The following is a 15,100-nucleotide window of genomic DNA, read 5'->3' as shown; positions in this document are numbered from 1 at the left end:
AGCCAATGACATTAAATACAGTGGTGGTTGTTCCCAAATAGCAATAGTGGGGCGGGGGGTGTGGGATGGTTAAAAAATATATAAAAATATTTACCTGCTGGCCGCCGCCTCTCATCGGTCCTTGATGTCCTCTTCCTTTGTTCTGCTTAACAGGAAGCCGGAATAGGAAGCACCCGCCCAAGCTCCCCTGACCAATCACAATGCTGCAAGGCAGCGTAGTGATTGGTCTGAGCGTGTGGTTCGGCGTTCAGCCAGGGAATGGAAGCCTGGGGCACGTTCTCCACCCAGGCTGTAATGCAGCATGGTTGGAGAACATGCAAAATGCGCATGAGTGTTTGAACGGCCCAAGAAGGCCAGCCAAACATTCATGCTCACTTGGAGTGGGCAAACCAGTCCTCTCCTGCCCTACTCTCTGAGCAGAGCAGCCCAGCCCCGCCCACAAAGCTGCAGCAGCACGGAAAAATACAATAATAACATTGCATTATTATTATTATATTTTTCCTTTTTTTGCAGCTCTGAAGGCAATGGGGTGACGTTCCTCTGCCTTAGCGGAGGAGCTACCCCTGATTAAAATTATTTAAGTCTATACTTGTGCCTGACGACAAGAGCCTCAAGCTCACTCGCAACTGTTCTAGACAGGGCCTCCAGCTGATTCGCAGCTGTTCTAGACAGGGCCTCAAGCTCACTAGCAGCTGCTCTAGACAGAGCCTCAAGCTCACTAGCAGCTGTTCTAGACATGACCTCAAGCTCACTCGCACCTGTTACAGGAAGAGCCTCAAGTTCACTTGTAGCTGTTCTAGACATGGCTTCAAGCTCACTCGCAGCTGTTCTAGAAAGGGACTCAAGCTCACTCACAGCTGCTCTAGACGGAGCCTTAAGCTCACTTGCAGCTGTTCTAGACAGAGCGTCAAGCTCACTTGCAGCTATTCTAGACAGGGCCTCAAGCTCACTCGCAGATGTTCTAGACAGAGCCTCAAGCTGACTCACAGCTGTTCCAGGAAGAGCCTCAAGTTCACTTGTAGCTGTTCTAGACATGTCTTCAAGCTCACTCACAGCTGTTCTAGTCAGGGACTCAAGCTCACTCACAGCTGTTCTCGACAGAGCCTTAAGCTGTAAATGTAAATCCGTATTGGTAAAGCATGAACTACTCACCCCTACGGGTCTGAAGGTGCTGGGGGCCGTTGTGGAAATTAAGTGAGCTATTACCTAGAGTCACAAGGTGCTGAGCTGAGCTGCTGCCGGGGATCGAACCATGTGCTCCGAAGTCAGCTGTCCTGGCCGCTGCACCACACCTCTCCACATGTCTAGACAGGGCCTCAAGCTCACTCGCAGCTGTTCAAGACAGAGCCTCAAGCTCCCTCGCAGGTGTTCTAGACAGGTCCTCATGCTCACTCGTAGCTGTTCTAGACAGAGCGTCAAGCTCACCCACAGCTGTTCTAGACAGATCCTCAAGCTCACTCGCAGGTGTTCTAGACAGAGCTACAAGCTCACTCGCTGCTGTTCTAGACAGAGCATCAAGTTCACTTGTAGCTGTTCTAGGCAGGGCCTCAAGCTCACTCGCAGGTGTTCTAGACAGGTCCTCATGCTCACTCGTAGCTGTTCTAGACAGAGCGTCAAGCTCACCCACAGCTGTTCTAGACAGATCCTCAAGCTCACTCGCAGGTGTTCTAGACAGAGCTACAAGCTCACTCGCAGCTGTTCTAGACAGAGCATCAAGCTCACTCGAAGCAATCCTAGACAGGGCCTCAAGCTCACTCGCAGCTGTTCTAGACAGAGCCTCAAGCTCACTCGCAGCTGTTCCAGGAAGAGCATCAAGTTCACTTGTAGCTGTTCTAGACAGGGCTTCAAGCTCACTCGCAGCTGTTCTAGACAGAGACTCAAGCTCACTTGCAGCTGTTCTAGACAGAGCCTTAAGCTGTCAATGTAAATCCGTATTTGTAAAGCATGAACTACTCTCCCTTACGGGTCTGAAGGTGCTGGGGGCCATTGTGGAAATTAAGTGAGCTATTACCTAGAATCACAAGGTGCTGAGCTGAGCTGCCGCCGGGGATCGAACCATGAACTCTGTGCTCTGAAGTCAGCTGTCCTGGCCGCTGCACCACACCTCTTCACAAGTAGCTGTTCTAGACAGGGCCTCAAGCTCACTCACAGCTGTTCTAGAGAGGGACTCAAGCTCACTCACAGCTGTTCAATACAGAGCCTCAAGCTCACTCGCAGCTGTTCAAGACAGAGCCTCAAGCTCACTCGCAGCTGTTCCAGAAAGACCCTCAAGTTCACTTGTATCTGTTCTAGACAGGGCCTCAAGCTCACTCGCAGGTGTTCTTGACAGGTCCTCACGCTCACTCGTAGCTGTTCTAGACAGAGCGTCTAGCTCACTCGCAGCTGTTCTAGATAGATCCTCAAGCTCACTCGCAGGTATTCTAGACAGAGCTTCAAGCTCACTCGCAGCTGTTCTAGACAGAGCGTCAAGCTCACTCGCAGCTGTTCTAGACAGGGCATCAAGCTCACTCGCAGGTGTTCTAAACAGGTCCTCACGTTCACTCGCAGCTGTTCTAGACAGAACCTTAAGCTGTAAATGTAAATCTGTGTTTGTGACACGCGAACATCTCACCCTTATGGGTCTGAAGGCACTGGGGGCCGTCGTGGAAATTAAGTGAACTATTGCCCAGAGTCACATGTTGCTGAGCTGCTGCCGGAGCTGTGGATCAAACCATGAACCCTGTGCTCCGAAGTCAGCCGCCCTGGCCGCCGCACCATACCTCTCCACAAGTAGCTGTTCTAGACAGGCCCTCAACCTCACTCACAGCTGTTCTAGACAGGGCCTCAAGCTCACTCACAGCTGTTGTAGACAGAGCCTCAAGCTGACTCACAGCTGTTCAAGACAGAGCCTCAAGCTCACTCGCAGCTGTTCCAGAAAGACCCTCAAGTTCACTTGTAGCTGTTCTAGACAGTGTCTCAAGCTCACTCGCAGGTGTTCTAGACAGGTCCTCATGCTCACTCACAGGTGTTCTAGACAGAGCGTCAAGCTCACTCGCAGCTGTTCTAGACAGATCCTCAAGCTCACTTGCAGGTATTCTAGACAGAGTGGCAAGCTCACTCGCAGCTGTTCTAGACTAGGCATCAAGCTCACTCGCAGCTGTTCTAGACGGATCCTGGAGCTCACTCGAGATCCGCAAGCTCACTCGCAGCTGTTCTAGACAGATCCTCCAGCTCACTCGAGATCCTCAAGCTCACTCGCAGCTGTTCTAGACAGATCCTGTAGCTCACTCGAGATCCTCAAGCTTGCTCGCAGCGGTTCTAGACAGATCCTCCAACTCACCTGAGATCCTCAAACTCACTCGCAGCTGTTCTAGACAGATCCTCCAGCTCACTCGAGATCCTCAAGCTCACTCGCTGCTTACTAGACAGGCACAAGCTGCAACCTTATCACAAAGTCATACGGATAAGTAATTGATCCACCATAGTACCATCACAGACAACACTATCCAGTGTGTGCCCTTTTCAGATAATAGTCCTCCACTCAAAGACAAACCAGCACTTTATGTAATGAGATACATTTTATAAACGGCACCAAAAAGTGGGAATAGACAAGCTTATGCAAAGTAGTCATTGTCACTGAGCTCCACGGCTCTCTCTTCAGATTATGAATCCAGTTATCTTGTATGTTTAAATGCAGTGAGCAGCACATCCCTAGCTTCTGCATGATAAAATAATTCACTTATGCATTATTTAACACCAGTGACAATTAATAATAATCACCATTAATAATTGATCATAATTGTACAATAACCCATGAATTAAAAATGCCGCATAATCGTAAAGAAACAACAGTGCATCTCCCCAGAGGAATTTGATGATTTTATTAAACTGTAATTAAGAAACGTCGACTCACCTGGGCCTCAGAGACCGAGAGGCTTGAAACTTAAGTAATGAAGAACTAGCTTCTCATCTGGAAGGAGCAGTGACAGGAGTCGGTGGAGGCAGGGAATGGTCAAGTGCCTGGTTACACCTTGAAATGGAGGATAACGTTTATCATTAACAGTTAGGTCTGTGAAAGCGATGGATAAGTCAAAGCTGGACAGGATTTTTCCTGGTTTTGATGCTGTATTTGTTCTATATTTTCTCAATTCACTGATTGCATGTCTCATTGCAGGGTCACTGTGAGACTGTTCTACAGGGCATTCATCAATTACACTATAAATAACACAATCCATCAGTTATTTAGGCTAGAGAATCCCATTACAATTAGGACTTGTTAGAAATTGGGGTCCCTAGTTGGCAGAGGTTTGCACCTTTGTCCAAGTAGGGACCCTTCTTCTACTCAGGATAAGGAAGTTATACACTTCAGATAATGCCTGCTCACCCCCTTGGTAGCTTTGGCATGAGCAGACATGCTTATCCCAAAGGCAATGTGTAATGTATTTGCACCCAGACACACAGTAAGACAGTGAAAACACTGCAAATGGACACCACACCAATTTAGAAAAATAAAGTATCTTTATCTAAACCAAACCAGACCAAATCGACACAAATCCAACATATACAAAGTACCTCAAAGGTGTCAAAATCTACAAGGTCAAACAGATGCAGAGAAGGGAAGCATCGGAAAACTCAGCGATGCGCCAGTTCGTGAGTCCTTGGGGAGGCGATGCGACAGTTATGCTACAAACAGGAGAAGTGATGCGTCGAATCCGAACTGTAGGGCGTCAATTCCATAATGGGTCTGGTCTGCGGGTGATGCATCGGAAAACTTGCCACACAGGTGCAATGCATGGAAATCTGGAACGAGCTGGAGGTCAATGCGACGGCGGCACACAGGCGCTGCATTGATTTCTTCAGCCTTGGTCCCACAATACTTCAATTGTTTAAGCCGCACAACAGGGCCTGTGTCGGAGTCGGTGCAGTGATCTTGGACTTCGGCGGTCGGTGCACTGGGCTCGGCGTGTGGCAGATTTTTCTGCTGCTGGCAGACACTGCGTCAATACTTTGGCCGCACATTAGCAGAACATGGAAATTTCCCCTGCTCAAAAGTGCTGCATCAGAAAAACAGGAGCTGTAAGGACGATGCATCGATTTTCTTGGTTTCTTGAAATGGTTCCAGGTTCCTGCAGCAGGAAAAATCCAGAGGCCAAGAACTGGAATATGCACCTCCTGGCAGGTCATAACGACCAGCAGCGGAGTTCAAGGAAGCTGTTGGTGAAGTACTTGTGACCTGAGACTCTGAAACAGGAGGAAAACACACACGAGCCCTTGGAGATTCTTCACAGCCAGGTTCACAGCAAAGTTCCAGTTTTTGTCCTCTCCTTGGCAGAAGCAGCAACTGGAGGTTAACCAAACAAAGCAACACACAGCAAAAGGGCTGTCTCCTCTTCATAGCTCTGCCTCCTTGGCACATGTTCTTCTTGATTCCAGAAGTAATCTAAAGTTCTGGGGTTTTATGTCTAATATTTATACCCCATTTTCTCTTTATAGTCTTTGTTGAAAGAGTCTCTGAGCTCAGTAAAAACCAGTTCTGTCCTCCCTGGTACAGCTTCATTACAGGAGGTGGAGGCAGAATTGTGCAGAGCAGATAAAGCCTATTCAGGTGCTAGTGAAAATGCCTCCTACGGCTCTAAATGCAGAATAGTCTATTCAGCCTGGCTATGAGTCATCCAGGAAAGGCAGGACACACCTCAACCCCCCTTATGATTGTCTAGAGTGAATGCACATTCCCAGCTTCTGTCACTTCAAAACCAGACGGTGAATACACAAACAGGCAGAGACACACAGGATGGTTAAAAAAGAAAATACCCGCTTTCAAACACACAATTTATAAAACCCCTTCACTAAAACGTGTGTTGTTAAATTCTGAATTCAGAGCGCCTAAACTCAAAATCTCTATCTTGTCCCATTGGAAAGTTACACTTGTAAGATGTTACAAGAAAGCTTCCATATTAACCTATGGGACAGACAGCATTTCAATAGTGAAAAACAAAATGCACATTATTTCATTTATTTATTTAAGAGTTTTATATAGCGCTAGCCAGTCCCGAAGGTATTGGAGCGCTTTACAGCATGGTCACTCTTAAGATACTTAAACATATTAGTATGTACAATGACTCAATACACATCGCATAATATCGTCGTAGAGAACACAGTGTCACTCGTAGGGTAAGTTATCATAGTAGTATGTCCAAAACTTGAGGTGCTTTGCGTAGTGTCATCATAAAAAGCACAATGACTAGTGGCGAGATTGGACTTGGGAGGGGGATATAGGAGATAGTCATGAGGAGAGTGAGGTAGAGGTCTTAATGTCAAAGTGTCTGTGTGCTGCTGTGGGCAGGCATAGGAGGTTAGGTTGTAGCTATCCATTTGGGAGAGATCGGTTGAGGAGGAGGTCTTTGAGCTGCCTTTTGAATTGTAGGTAGGAGGGGTTAGTCCTGCACATACCAGTACATGTCCTACATTTCAGATACACTGCACCCTCTCCACAGGGCTACCTTAAGCCTGCCTGAGGGGTGCCTTACATGTAAGAAAAGGGAAGGTTAGGGCCTGGAAAGCGACTTGCCAGGTCGACATGACAGTTAATGACTGTGTGCGCAAAAACTGCAGTGGCAGGTCTAAGAGACATTTTAAACGCTACTCGTGTGGGTGGCGAAATCAGTGGTGCGGGCCCACTAACAGCATTTGATGTACAGGCCCAGGGCCCACACAGTGCACTTTAATTGGTACTTACCAGTAAATCAAATATGCTAATAATGGCTAACCAATCATAATCACAATTTATACAGAGAGCATTTGCACTTTAGCACTGATCAGAAGTGGTAAAGTGCCCACAGTCCTATAGACAAAAAAACAGGGTTAAGAAAATAGAAGGCAAAAGGCAAAACATTTGGGGATAAACCTGTCAAAAGGGCCGGATCCAGCATGACCCATGAGGCTAGTTGGGAATAATTTGCACCAGACATGTCTGTCCGCTCACACAGCCAAACCATCATTGCAATGCACCCTAGCTCAGATATTTATTTAGCTTTACATTCACCTAATTAGTTTCTTTTATATTTTTAAGATGCATGTCTGAGGACATCTGAAACACTCCTTAAAAAATGACCTCTGCCTTTCAGCAATTCCACAGTTCAGCAAATTAAAATATGATACCTAGCTGTCCTTCTTTAAAGCCACAGAAAGAAACTACTTCTACACTCCATGTATTTGCACTACTTCGGGGTATAACTTGTGAACAATGTTGCAGTCATGCACATCATCATCTCTGTAATAACCTAGAGCCTAGTTTTTACTCCTGTATGTTTTTAGGAAGTTGTGTAAAGCAATGAATAGTTACTTGCAGTGTCCTTTGTCCCTACATTTTGGTAACTTTTTGTAAGTGCACTGAGCCCTACTGACCAGTCGTCAAATCATGTGCTCTGACTCTTGAAAGTATATGTTTAATTGGTTATACCCAGTTGGCATAGGTTAGCTTACTTATAAGTCCCTAGTATATGGTGCCACAGGTACACAAGGCCTGTAAGACAAGTGTCCCACAAGAACTGCAGGACCGGTGGTGCCACCATGAGTGTGACAAGATAAATCATGTCTCTTAACCTGCCACAGCAGACTGGTAGAGCAGTTTTAAACTACTAACTCAATTTTGCCATTTAAAGTAATAGCAAAGCTCAAACCTTCCTTTTTAATATATAATTCAATCCTAATGAGCCCTAAGTCAGGGTGCCATATATTAAAAAGCAGGACAGGTTTTTACATGTCCTGACAGTAAAAAGCCTGCATTGTCATTTTTACTGTAGAAAGTCTAGTAGTCCGAATGGCCAGTGCAATCAATCAGTCAATCAATCCAGAGTTTGTATAGCATCACGTGTGATGGTCTCAAGGCGCTGAGGGGGGGAGGGGAGGTGCTGCTGATCCGTCTAGGTGTGGAGATTCAGTCGAAGAGCCAGGCCTTGAGTTCCTTCCTAAATTGGATCAAAGATGCAGATTGCCTGAAGTGGAGAGGCGGGGTGCTTCAGGTCTTGGCAGCGAGGTAGGAGAAAGATCTTCCTCTGGACTGGCCTTATGGATCTGTGTGATGGAGGCCAGGGCAAGTTGGGCAGAGCGGAATTCTCTTGCAGCTGTGTGTGGAATGCGAGACGGTGCTTCAGGTATTCTGGTCTTGCCTCATGGAGAGGTTTGTAGGCATGTGTGAGAAGCTTGAAGATGATTCTCTTGTTGATTGGGAGCCATTGGAGTTGTCGTAAGTGTTGTGTTATGTGACTGCAGAGGGGATGTCGAGAGCTAGTCTGGCTGCTGCGTTTTGGACGTTCTGTAGTTTCCCAAGCTGTTTCTGAGTGACGCCGATGTAGAGTGCTTTGCTGTCGTCAAGTCTGCTGGTGATTAGTGCGTGGGTGACCATCTTTATGGATTCTGTGGGAATCCATCTGAATGTCTTTCGAAGGAAGTGGAGAGTGTGGAAGCAGGATGAGGATTTTGCATTGATTTGGTGGTTCATTGTGAGCGAGAAGTCAAAATGATGCCAAGGTTGTGTGTGTGGTCTGTAGGGATACAGGATTTTCCACTGACAACGTCAACTGTGCTAACTTCTGAATGGGATTACTAAATATGGTACTTCAAGGTATCAAAAGAGTTGTTACATTAAACCTGACTTGTTGCTCAAGTTGAACCTTATGTTACTTTTGCACAATTGGCAACTTAAAAAAGGAGTCACTTGGTGCCCAAAGTTTCCAGTGACCATTTACGGGTTGCACAAAAGCTGTTGTCCTTGAGACAGCCTACTGCTCTCCTGAGGAGAAATGTGAACGAGACCCAAGGAGGATGGGCAAACAAGATGATTCAAGATGAAGAGGGAAAAGTCATTGCCAAACTGTTTTCCAAGGGCGTGCAGCCCTCATGTAGTCATACCTCTGGGATAGGTTAAGGAGCTCCACACACATAGAGAAGGGTTCTTCCATGTTAGGAGTACGCAGAATAGTGTACCCTGGGATAGCTAGATATCATACTTCACAGGCCGTTTTCATCAGGTGGGAGGACTTGGTATCCCAATTGGCCAGTTAGCCACCCCATACCCCTGAGCTTAAAGTGGACATAAAAGTGACACCACAGGACCCCAGACTGCAAATCACATCTGTAGTGAAAATAGAACAGAAGAAGGACTAGCTAGCTGTTCAAGGGGCCCAAAACAAGAGATGCTGCACCAAAGACTGGACTGCAAATGCTGCACCATGATCTAGTAAAGAAACCACTGTGCCTGTGGTGTCCTGCTCGATGATCTCCGATCCCCAGGCAGAGACAGTGACTCAAAGAGTCAGTTGGATGACTCCCTATTATAGCCACAGGACCATAAAAGCTGAAGAGAGCTTGCTTGGCTAGTAAATGGTCAGGAATGCCTTCCTGATTTCCCCTGACTGCCAACGTGCAACCTAAGAGACTGAGTCCTGGCCCTCAAAAGTTGCACCTGAGTCTACTGTACCTGGGAGAGTCAATGGAGAGCAGTTTGGTCACTTAGCAAGAAAGGTACTGCCAGTTAAAGGAAACCACTGATCTAGCTGTAAATGGAGACAAGTAGACAGTGGCAAATGGTTTCTGGTTGGATTTCATCCTACTTCATGGGGCACAGACTCCTGAGGCCAAAGCCGATCTACTGCATTCATGGGCTGAGAGGTGGCCAAAGGAAGATCCTAGTCACCGGGTCAACATCCTCAGCATCCTTGGGCATCTTCAGCATCCTGCATCCCTTGAATCAAGACCTCTCAATTGATTCACACGGCAGCTCACCTGTGGATCCTGGACTGGAGACTCCTTTATTTGTGAGGTAACTGTTCAACTGGACCCTATTGATCCCTGTGCCTAGATGCCTGCCAGATTTGTTCACCACAAGAGTGTCTTGATAGCACTCTACAAGTTACTTTTCATGATTAAACCCAACCTACAAATCGCTGTAGATTACAATAATTTTTTTCACAAATTGAAAATCTGATTTATGTTTAATTTAAAAACTCATATCTTCGGAACCTTCTGGTGGAGTTTTGCTGTTGATGTGTCTATTTAAAGATACAAATACAATCTATTTTGTTTTTATTGAGTTTTCTCTTATTCAATTATTTTGGTACTACTAAATTCTTTAAACTGTTTCTTTGATAAAGCCTGACTGTTCGGAGCCACAGCTACCCAAGCTTAACAAACAAAGCTGACTGGGCCTGATATGATATTGTGTCTCTATCGCACAACCACAACATATAATGAACCACTTTCCTCACAGCCCTATGATTAGAAGATGTTCTAGATCCACATCTTCCACCCACGCCTAGCGTAGTTCCTTTTCTTCCATCTTTAGAAATCTAAGTAGAATCATTGCCTAGCTGTGTCAAAATGCACAACTTCCTATGTGTTAAAGATTGCACCCAGATTACTCTGCTCTTCACCTCCACATCTGCACTGTTTTTCAAAGGGATCATCAGAGAGCATGCTCAGCTACGAGGAATCTCTTCCACTAGGAATTGATATATAGGGTGAATGCATTGCCAATGGCTTGAATGATCCGCCACTGCTGCACCGACACAGACCTCAAGGAATTCATCACTATCATCAAGAACACACTTTGAGTTTACCATTGCACGTGTACGATGCTGAGTGAATGTTACAACAATCAAGATCTGAGGCTGTTTTACGTGTTCAATGATGTAGCTAAAATGTTGATACCTTTGTGACACACAAAGCATGCAATAACATTTTTAATTGTGAACTAAGGGCCATTGTAGTCCCAGAATGAGTTGAAAACATGGGTTCTTCGGGCATAATTATTGAAACACTCACTGTCGTAAGCATAGTCAGGGTGTATCTATAGTTTGCAATGCTTTTCAAAATGTTCATATATTTTCTTTATTGTGATTGGCATCTTATCTTATTCCATATTATTTTAAGGAATATCTCATTTTAGGCTAGAAGTCCCTAGTGAATAAAGTGAAAGGCAGGTTCATTTGAAGAATAGCAGGAGGGCTGGTAGCCTTGAATATTAGCAGGGACCTTGGTCACTGCACGAAAACCCACTCCCATACAAAGGACAGAAGAGAAATATTTTGAGATGGCCGCTGAAATTGCATCCACATGTGTGGCGAATGTACGCGGAGAAGACGCCATGCTTTTTTGCCCACTTAGTATTTATTTTTTGTTTTTTTACAAATAAACTCACAAAAACAAACTTGATTGTAAAAAAAAAAACACCAAAAAAACATAATGACCCTAACACACTAGTAGTTTTCTCCCTGCACTTGGAGGTTGTTTTCTTTTTTTCCCCTAGCTGACCCAAGAAGGGAAGATATGCATCGAAAGGGTTGCAATTGGGAAGACCAAACCTCAAGGCTGTCCCATGGTCTTTGACACACCATCCATGCTGCTAGCTTTTTCACGTTTGGGATGGTCTCCTCTCCAAATGCTAAGAAACTGGGGCAAAGACAAAGGCGCAGGGATGGGAAGTGACACTCCCTGGGAGAACAAGTATGAATGGAGGACACATAGTGAGGCAGAAAGACATGAGGGAAATCACATAAATGCGAGAGGGTAGGGAAGGGGGTGGGTGCACACACATGGGGTCAGAGACCCTGCCAGAGGTAAGCAAGGGTGCAAAAGTCATCTACTCCAAAAAGAACAGGCAGAGGGGACCGTGTGGTGGGCCAGAGGCATATTGTGCCTGTTGCAGGAGGTGAGGTGTGAATCCAGTTAGAGAGGGTGAGCTGAGGCTGCAAGATTCAGACCTGACTCAGCAGACTGGACGAGAGGTCTTTCACTCCGAGCATCAGAACCCATTCCGTTGTGGCATGAACTTAAAGCGCTGCGAATTGACAATGGAACGTCGCATTCCTTTACACAGCAATATAGCTAACACACTGATGTTCAGTGTACGAATAAACTCCACAAAAGGAATGCCCCATCAGTGTGAGGATGCACGCGGGGGCCCTCCGTCCACTGGACACGAGGGTTAACACTAAATTTCAGCCACCAGCAATCCTTGCACATGTTATGCACTCTTGGATGTTGGGCATTATATTCACTTTCATACCTTTCCAGAGCCATTACCGTCCAGTGCCCTCTTACCCTGGTCTCAAGGATGCCACCGTGGCCCGGTGTCTTTTGTTAGTGATGTATGATATGCAATAGGCACACAGCTAAGAAGGCTAATCTTAGCACTACTATAATATAACATTGTAAAATTGCGTGCATGTAAAGTAAGACTTCCCCAGGCCTTTGGGAAGTGTATTGTGATGCTAGGCACATGATCACTTTGACTGTGGGTGTCCCCGCACCAGGGTAAACCTGCCAATACTGACCCCTCCTCTTCTTACTCATCACATTTATTTATTTATTTATTTAGCGATTTGTATAGCGCCTGGTGACCCAAGGGCATCCCCGCGCTGTAAAAAGGCTGATATCCATTGAGGGAAGGTGATGTCCATAGGTGATGTCGGGAACCTCCCACTTTTTAGTACGCCACATCCAGTAGAATCCCCTAGCCCCAAAGGCGGCTTGGCTTCTGCCTTTGTGGAGAGAAGGAAGCAGACTGGTATTTCTCACCCCCTATCTCTGAGTTGTGCTTCGTAAGTGAATCTGGCGGATTGGCCAGGGAACCCCTAGGTGGTACAGTGTAAGGACAAAGAGCCCCCGAACTCCCAGAAGCAGCACACACAGAAATCTTACTATGCTATAACAATTCGGGGCTCATTTATCAACTTGTGACGCACTGCACCTTGCTGCATTGCACCGCATGACAGGTAAAGGGCACGAATGCGCCATATGGAAGGCAATACGGTGCATTCCTGATCTTTCCCTTGCGCTGGTGACCTTTTGGCAGCCTAGCACCAATGCAGGCACCTTGGCACAAGGGTGCCTATGTTGCATGCAGGACTGTTTTTGTGTAGGGACAGGCACCTTACTTCATATATATGTGTTTGCTGCAGAATGCAGCACACATAGGAAGAGGAAGAAGCGAGGAGAAATAGAGAAAGTTCTCCTCGTTACGCCTTTCCTGTGAAGGTGTAAGATTTTGGTGCAGTCCCAGGTTTACACATTTTTGTAAATCTGGGGATTCATCAGAATCCATGAGAGTTGCTTGGGAACATCCCCGCAATGATTATGAAATTACTTCCCAGCGTAGAGAAACACAACACAGCCCTTTTGAAACATTACTCCAGATTTTTGAAAATGGCTTAAAAAAATCAGTCTTATAGGTTTGTGTCACGCATGCGCTACATTGCATGGGGCAATCATGACCCACCCATCTCATAAATAAGAACCTAAGTAGTTATTATGTGCAACCTTTTTTTTTTTTAAATAAACAATTTAATTGTACAATAATCTATCAAAGTAGTCATGAAGCAAGGGGGTTTAGCAAGACAATGCCTATCTTCAATATATCAATAAAAGTAAATGTTATGTGCCAGTCTAATGCAAGCCGTGTAAGATTTACGGTCACAATAATGAATCTCAGTGATTACAAATATTGTTAGAGTGAATCAGATATAGACCCCGAACGCTGTCCATCGCACATCTCCAAATAGTTAGTCTAAACCTCCCTATTTGCTTTACTGCAGCATCTTATAATTTAGGGGCCGATTATGATTGCGGTGAATCCGCATCCTCTGGGCCGGCGAAAGCCACCGCCGGCCCGGAGGATGCAGATTCACCGCTGCGGTGTGTTGGAAGACCCCCCGCCAGATTAGGATGGCTGGGGGGTCATCGGCGGACGGGTAGACCATCCGCCGCTTTTCCGCCGCAAGACCGCAGCGGAAAAGCTCTAATATGGTGGCGGTGTCTATCAGACACCGCCAGCCATATTAGGATATGCCCTGGGACATGGCTTTCTGTGGCGGCAATGCCGCCACGAAAAGGCATACGGTCTTTTCTTTGGGGGCCGTTGCGGGCCCCCAGGGTGAAGGGGGGGTGCGGGGGCACATGGGGGGTACCTATGGTACCCCCCTGCATTTGCATGCACAAATGCAAATGCACTGCTTGCAGTTTTAACATTGCGGCGGGTGCTGCTTCAAGCAGCACCTGCCGCAATGTTAAAAATACAGGATGTGACCGCCAGGGTGGCGGTCACATCCTAATTCGCACGGAGGGACCACCGCTGCCTCTGCGGACAGTCCCTCCACCTCTGGGGTGGCGGACGGATGCAGGTCCATCCGCCATCCTAATAGGCCCCTTAGTTTGTTACAGACCCATGAAACACCCCTGCGTACCTGTAAACTAGAAGATCTTTAGTTGAGTGCACAGATGCACAGAATACCTCTTAGAAATCAGTTTTTCTTTTTCCCTTTCCTCGTATAAAAAGAGTTTTGCAACACTTTCCTCCCTAGCATCACAAAGAAGCCTAGCTTACTCTCTCTGAACCTCATGCTTGCAACACAAATCTGCAAACAGCGGCATTTAACAACATTTAAAAAGCATGAGTTATTGCTACTTCTTGCAGCTCCCTAGCATGGAAACTGAAGTCACTTACAGCGTCAGTTTTGCGCACATAAAAATATTCCACCAGCTTTAGTAAGATTAAACAATAAAACTTGAATGTATTTTTACGTCTGGTTTTCAGGCCTAGTGTATCTTGGCTGAGTAGCCATACTTGATACACCACTTGATGCATAATATCCTGTAAATCACACAAATATTGTCAAGCACATAAAGAAGAGTGCTGCACATGAGAGGGGAATAATTGGGCTGAAATTGCAGCACAAGAATCAAGTGTTGAATGATTGATATGGAGAAAAATGTGAGGGGTTTCACAGGTGGTCATTAAGAGTGAGAGGCAGAAACTAAGTCTGGTTGTTTGTCTTTTGCAGAAATCCAGACAAAGGTACACAGTTTCTCATCTCGCGAGGATTTATCCCTGATACGCCCATCGGGGTAGCGCACTTTCTACTCCAGCGAAAAGGACTCAGCAGGCAGATGATTGGAGAATTCCTGGGAAACAGCAAGAAGCAGTTTAATCGCGATGTCCTAGAGTAAGTAGCCATATAGTGTGTTGATACTCTCCCTTGCTTTTAGTGATTTTAATTCATTATTGATAATGTACTTGAAGGTATTTTTCAAATGATGTAGAATGGTTCCAAGATTCTAGTTCAAA

General features: G+C 46.0%; 1 protein-coding gene across 1 annotated transcript in view; it reads left to right on the top strand.

Annotated features, from left to right (window-relative positions):
* IQSEC3 (IQ motif and Sec7 domain ArfGEF 3) overlaps positions 1 to 15,100 on the top strand; it is a 382,113-nt gene that overhangs the window by 156,753 nt on the left and 210,260 nt on the right. The window contains exon 3 of the mRNA XM_078673720.1: positions 14,817 to 14,978. Coding sequence (XP_078529846.1) covers positions 14,817 to 14,978 — 162 coding nt within the window. The remainder of the gene's footprint in view (positions 1 to 14,816; positions 14,979 to 15,100) is intronic.

This window comes from Lissotriton helveticus, chromosome 1_1 (assembly GCF_964261635.1).
Source record: "Lissotriton helveticus chromosome 1_1, aLisHel1.1, whole genome shotgun sequence".
NCBI classification, from domain to species: domain Eukaryota; kingdom Metazoa; phylum Chordata; class Amphibia; order Caudata; family Salamandridae; genus Lissotriton; species Lissotriton helveticus.
The sequence above is the reverse complement of the archived record's forward strand: the minus strand, read 5'-3'. Positions and strand labels throughout refer to the sequence as shown.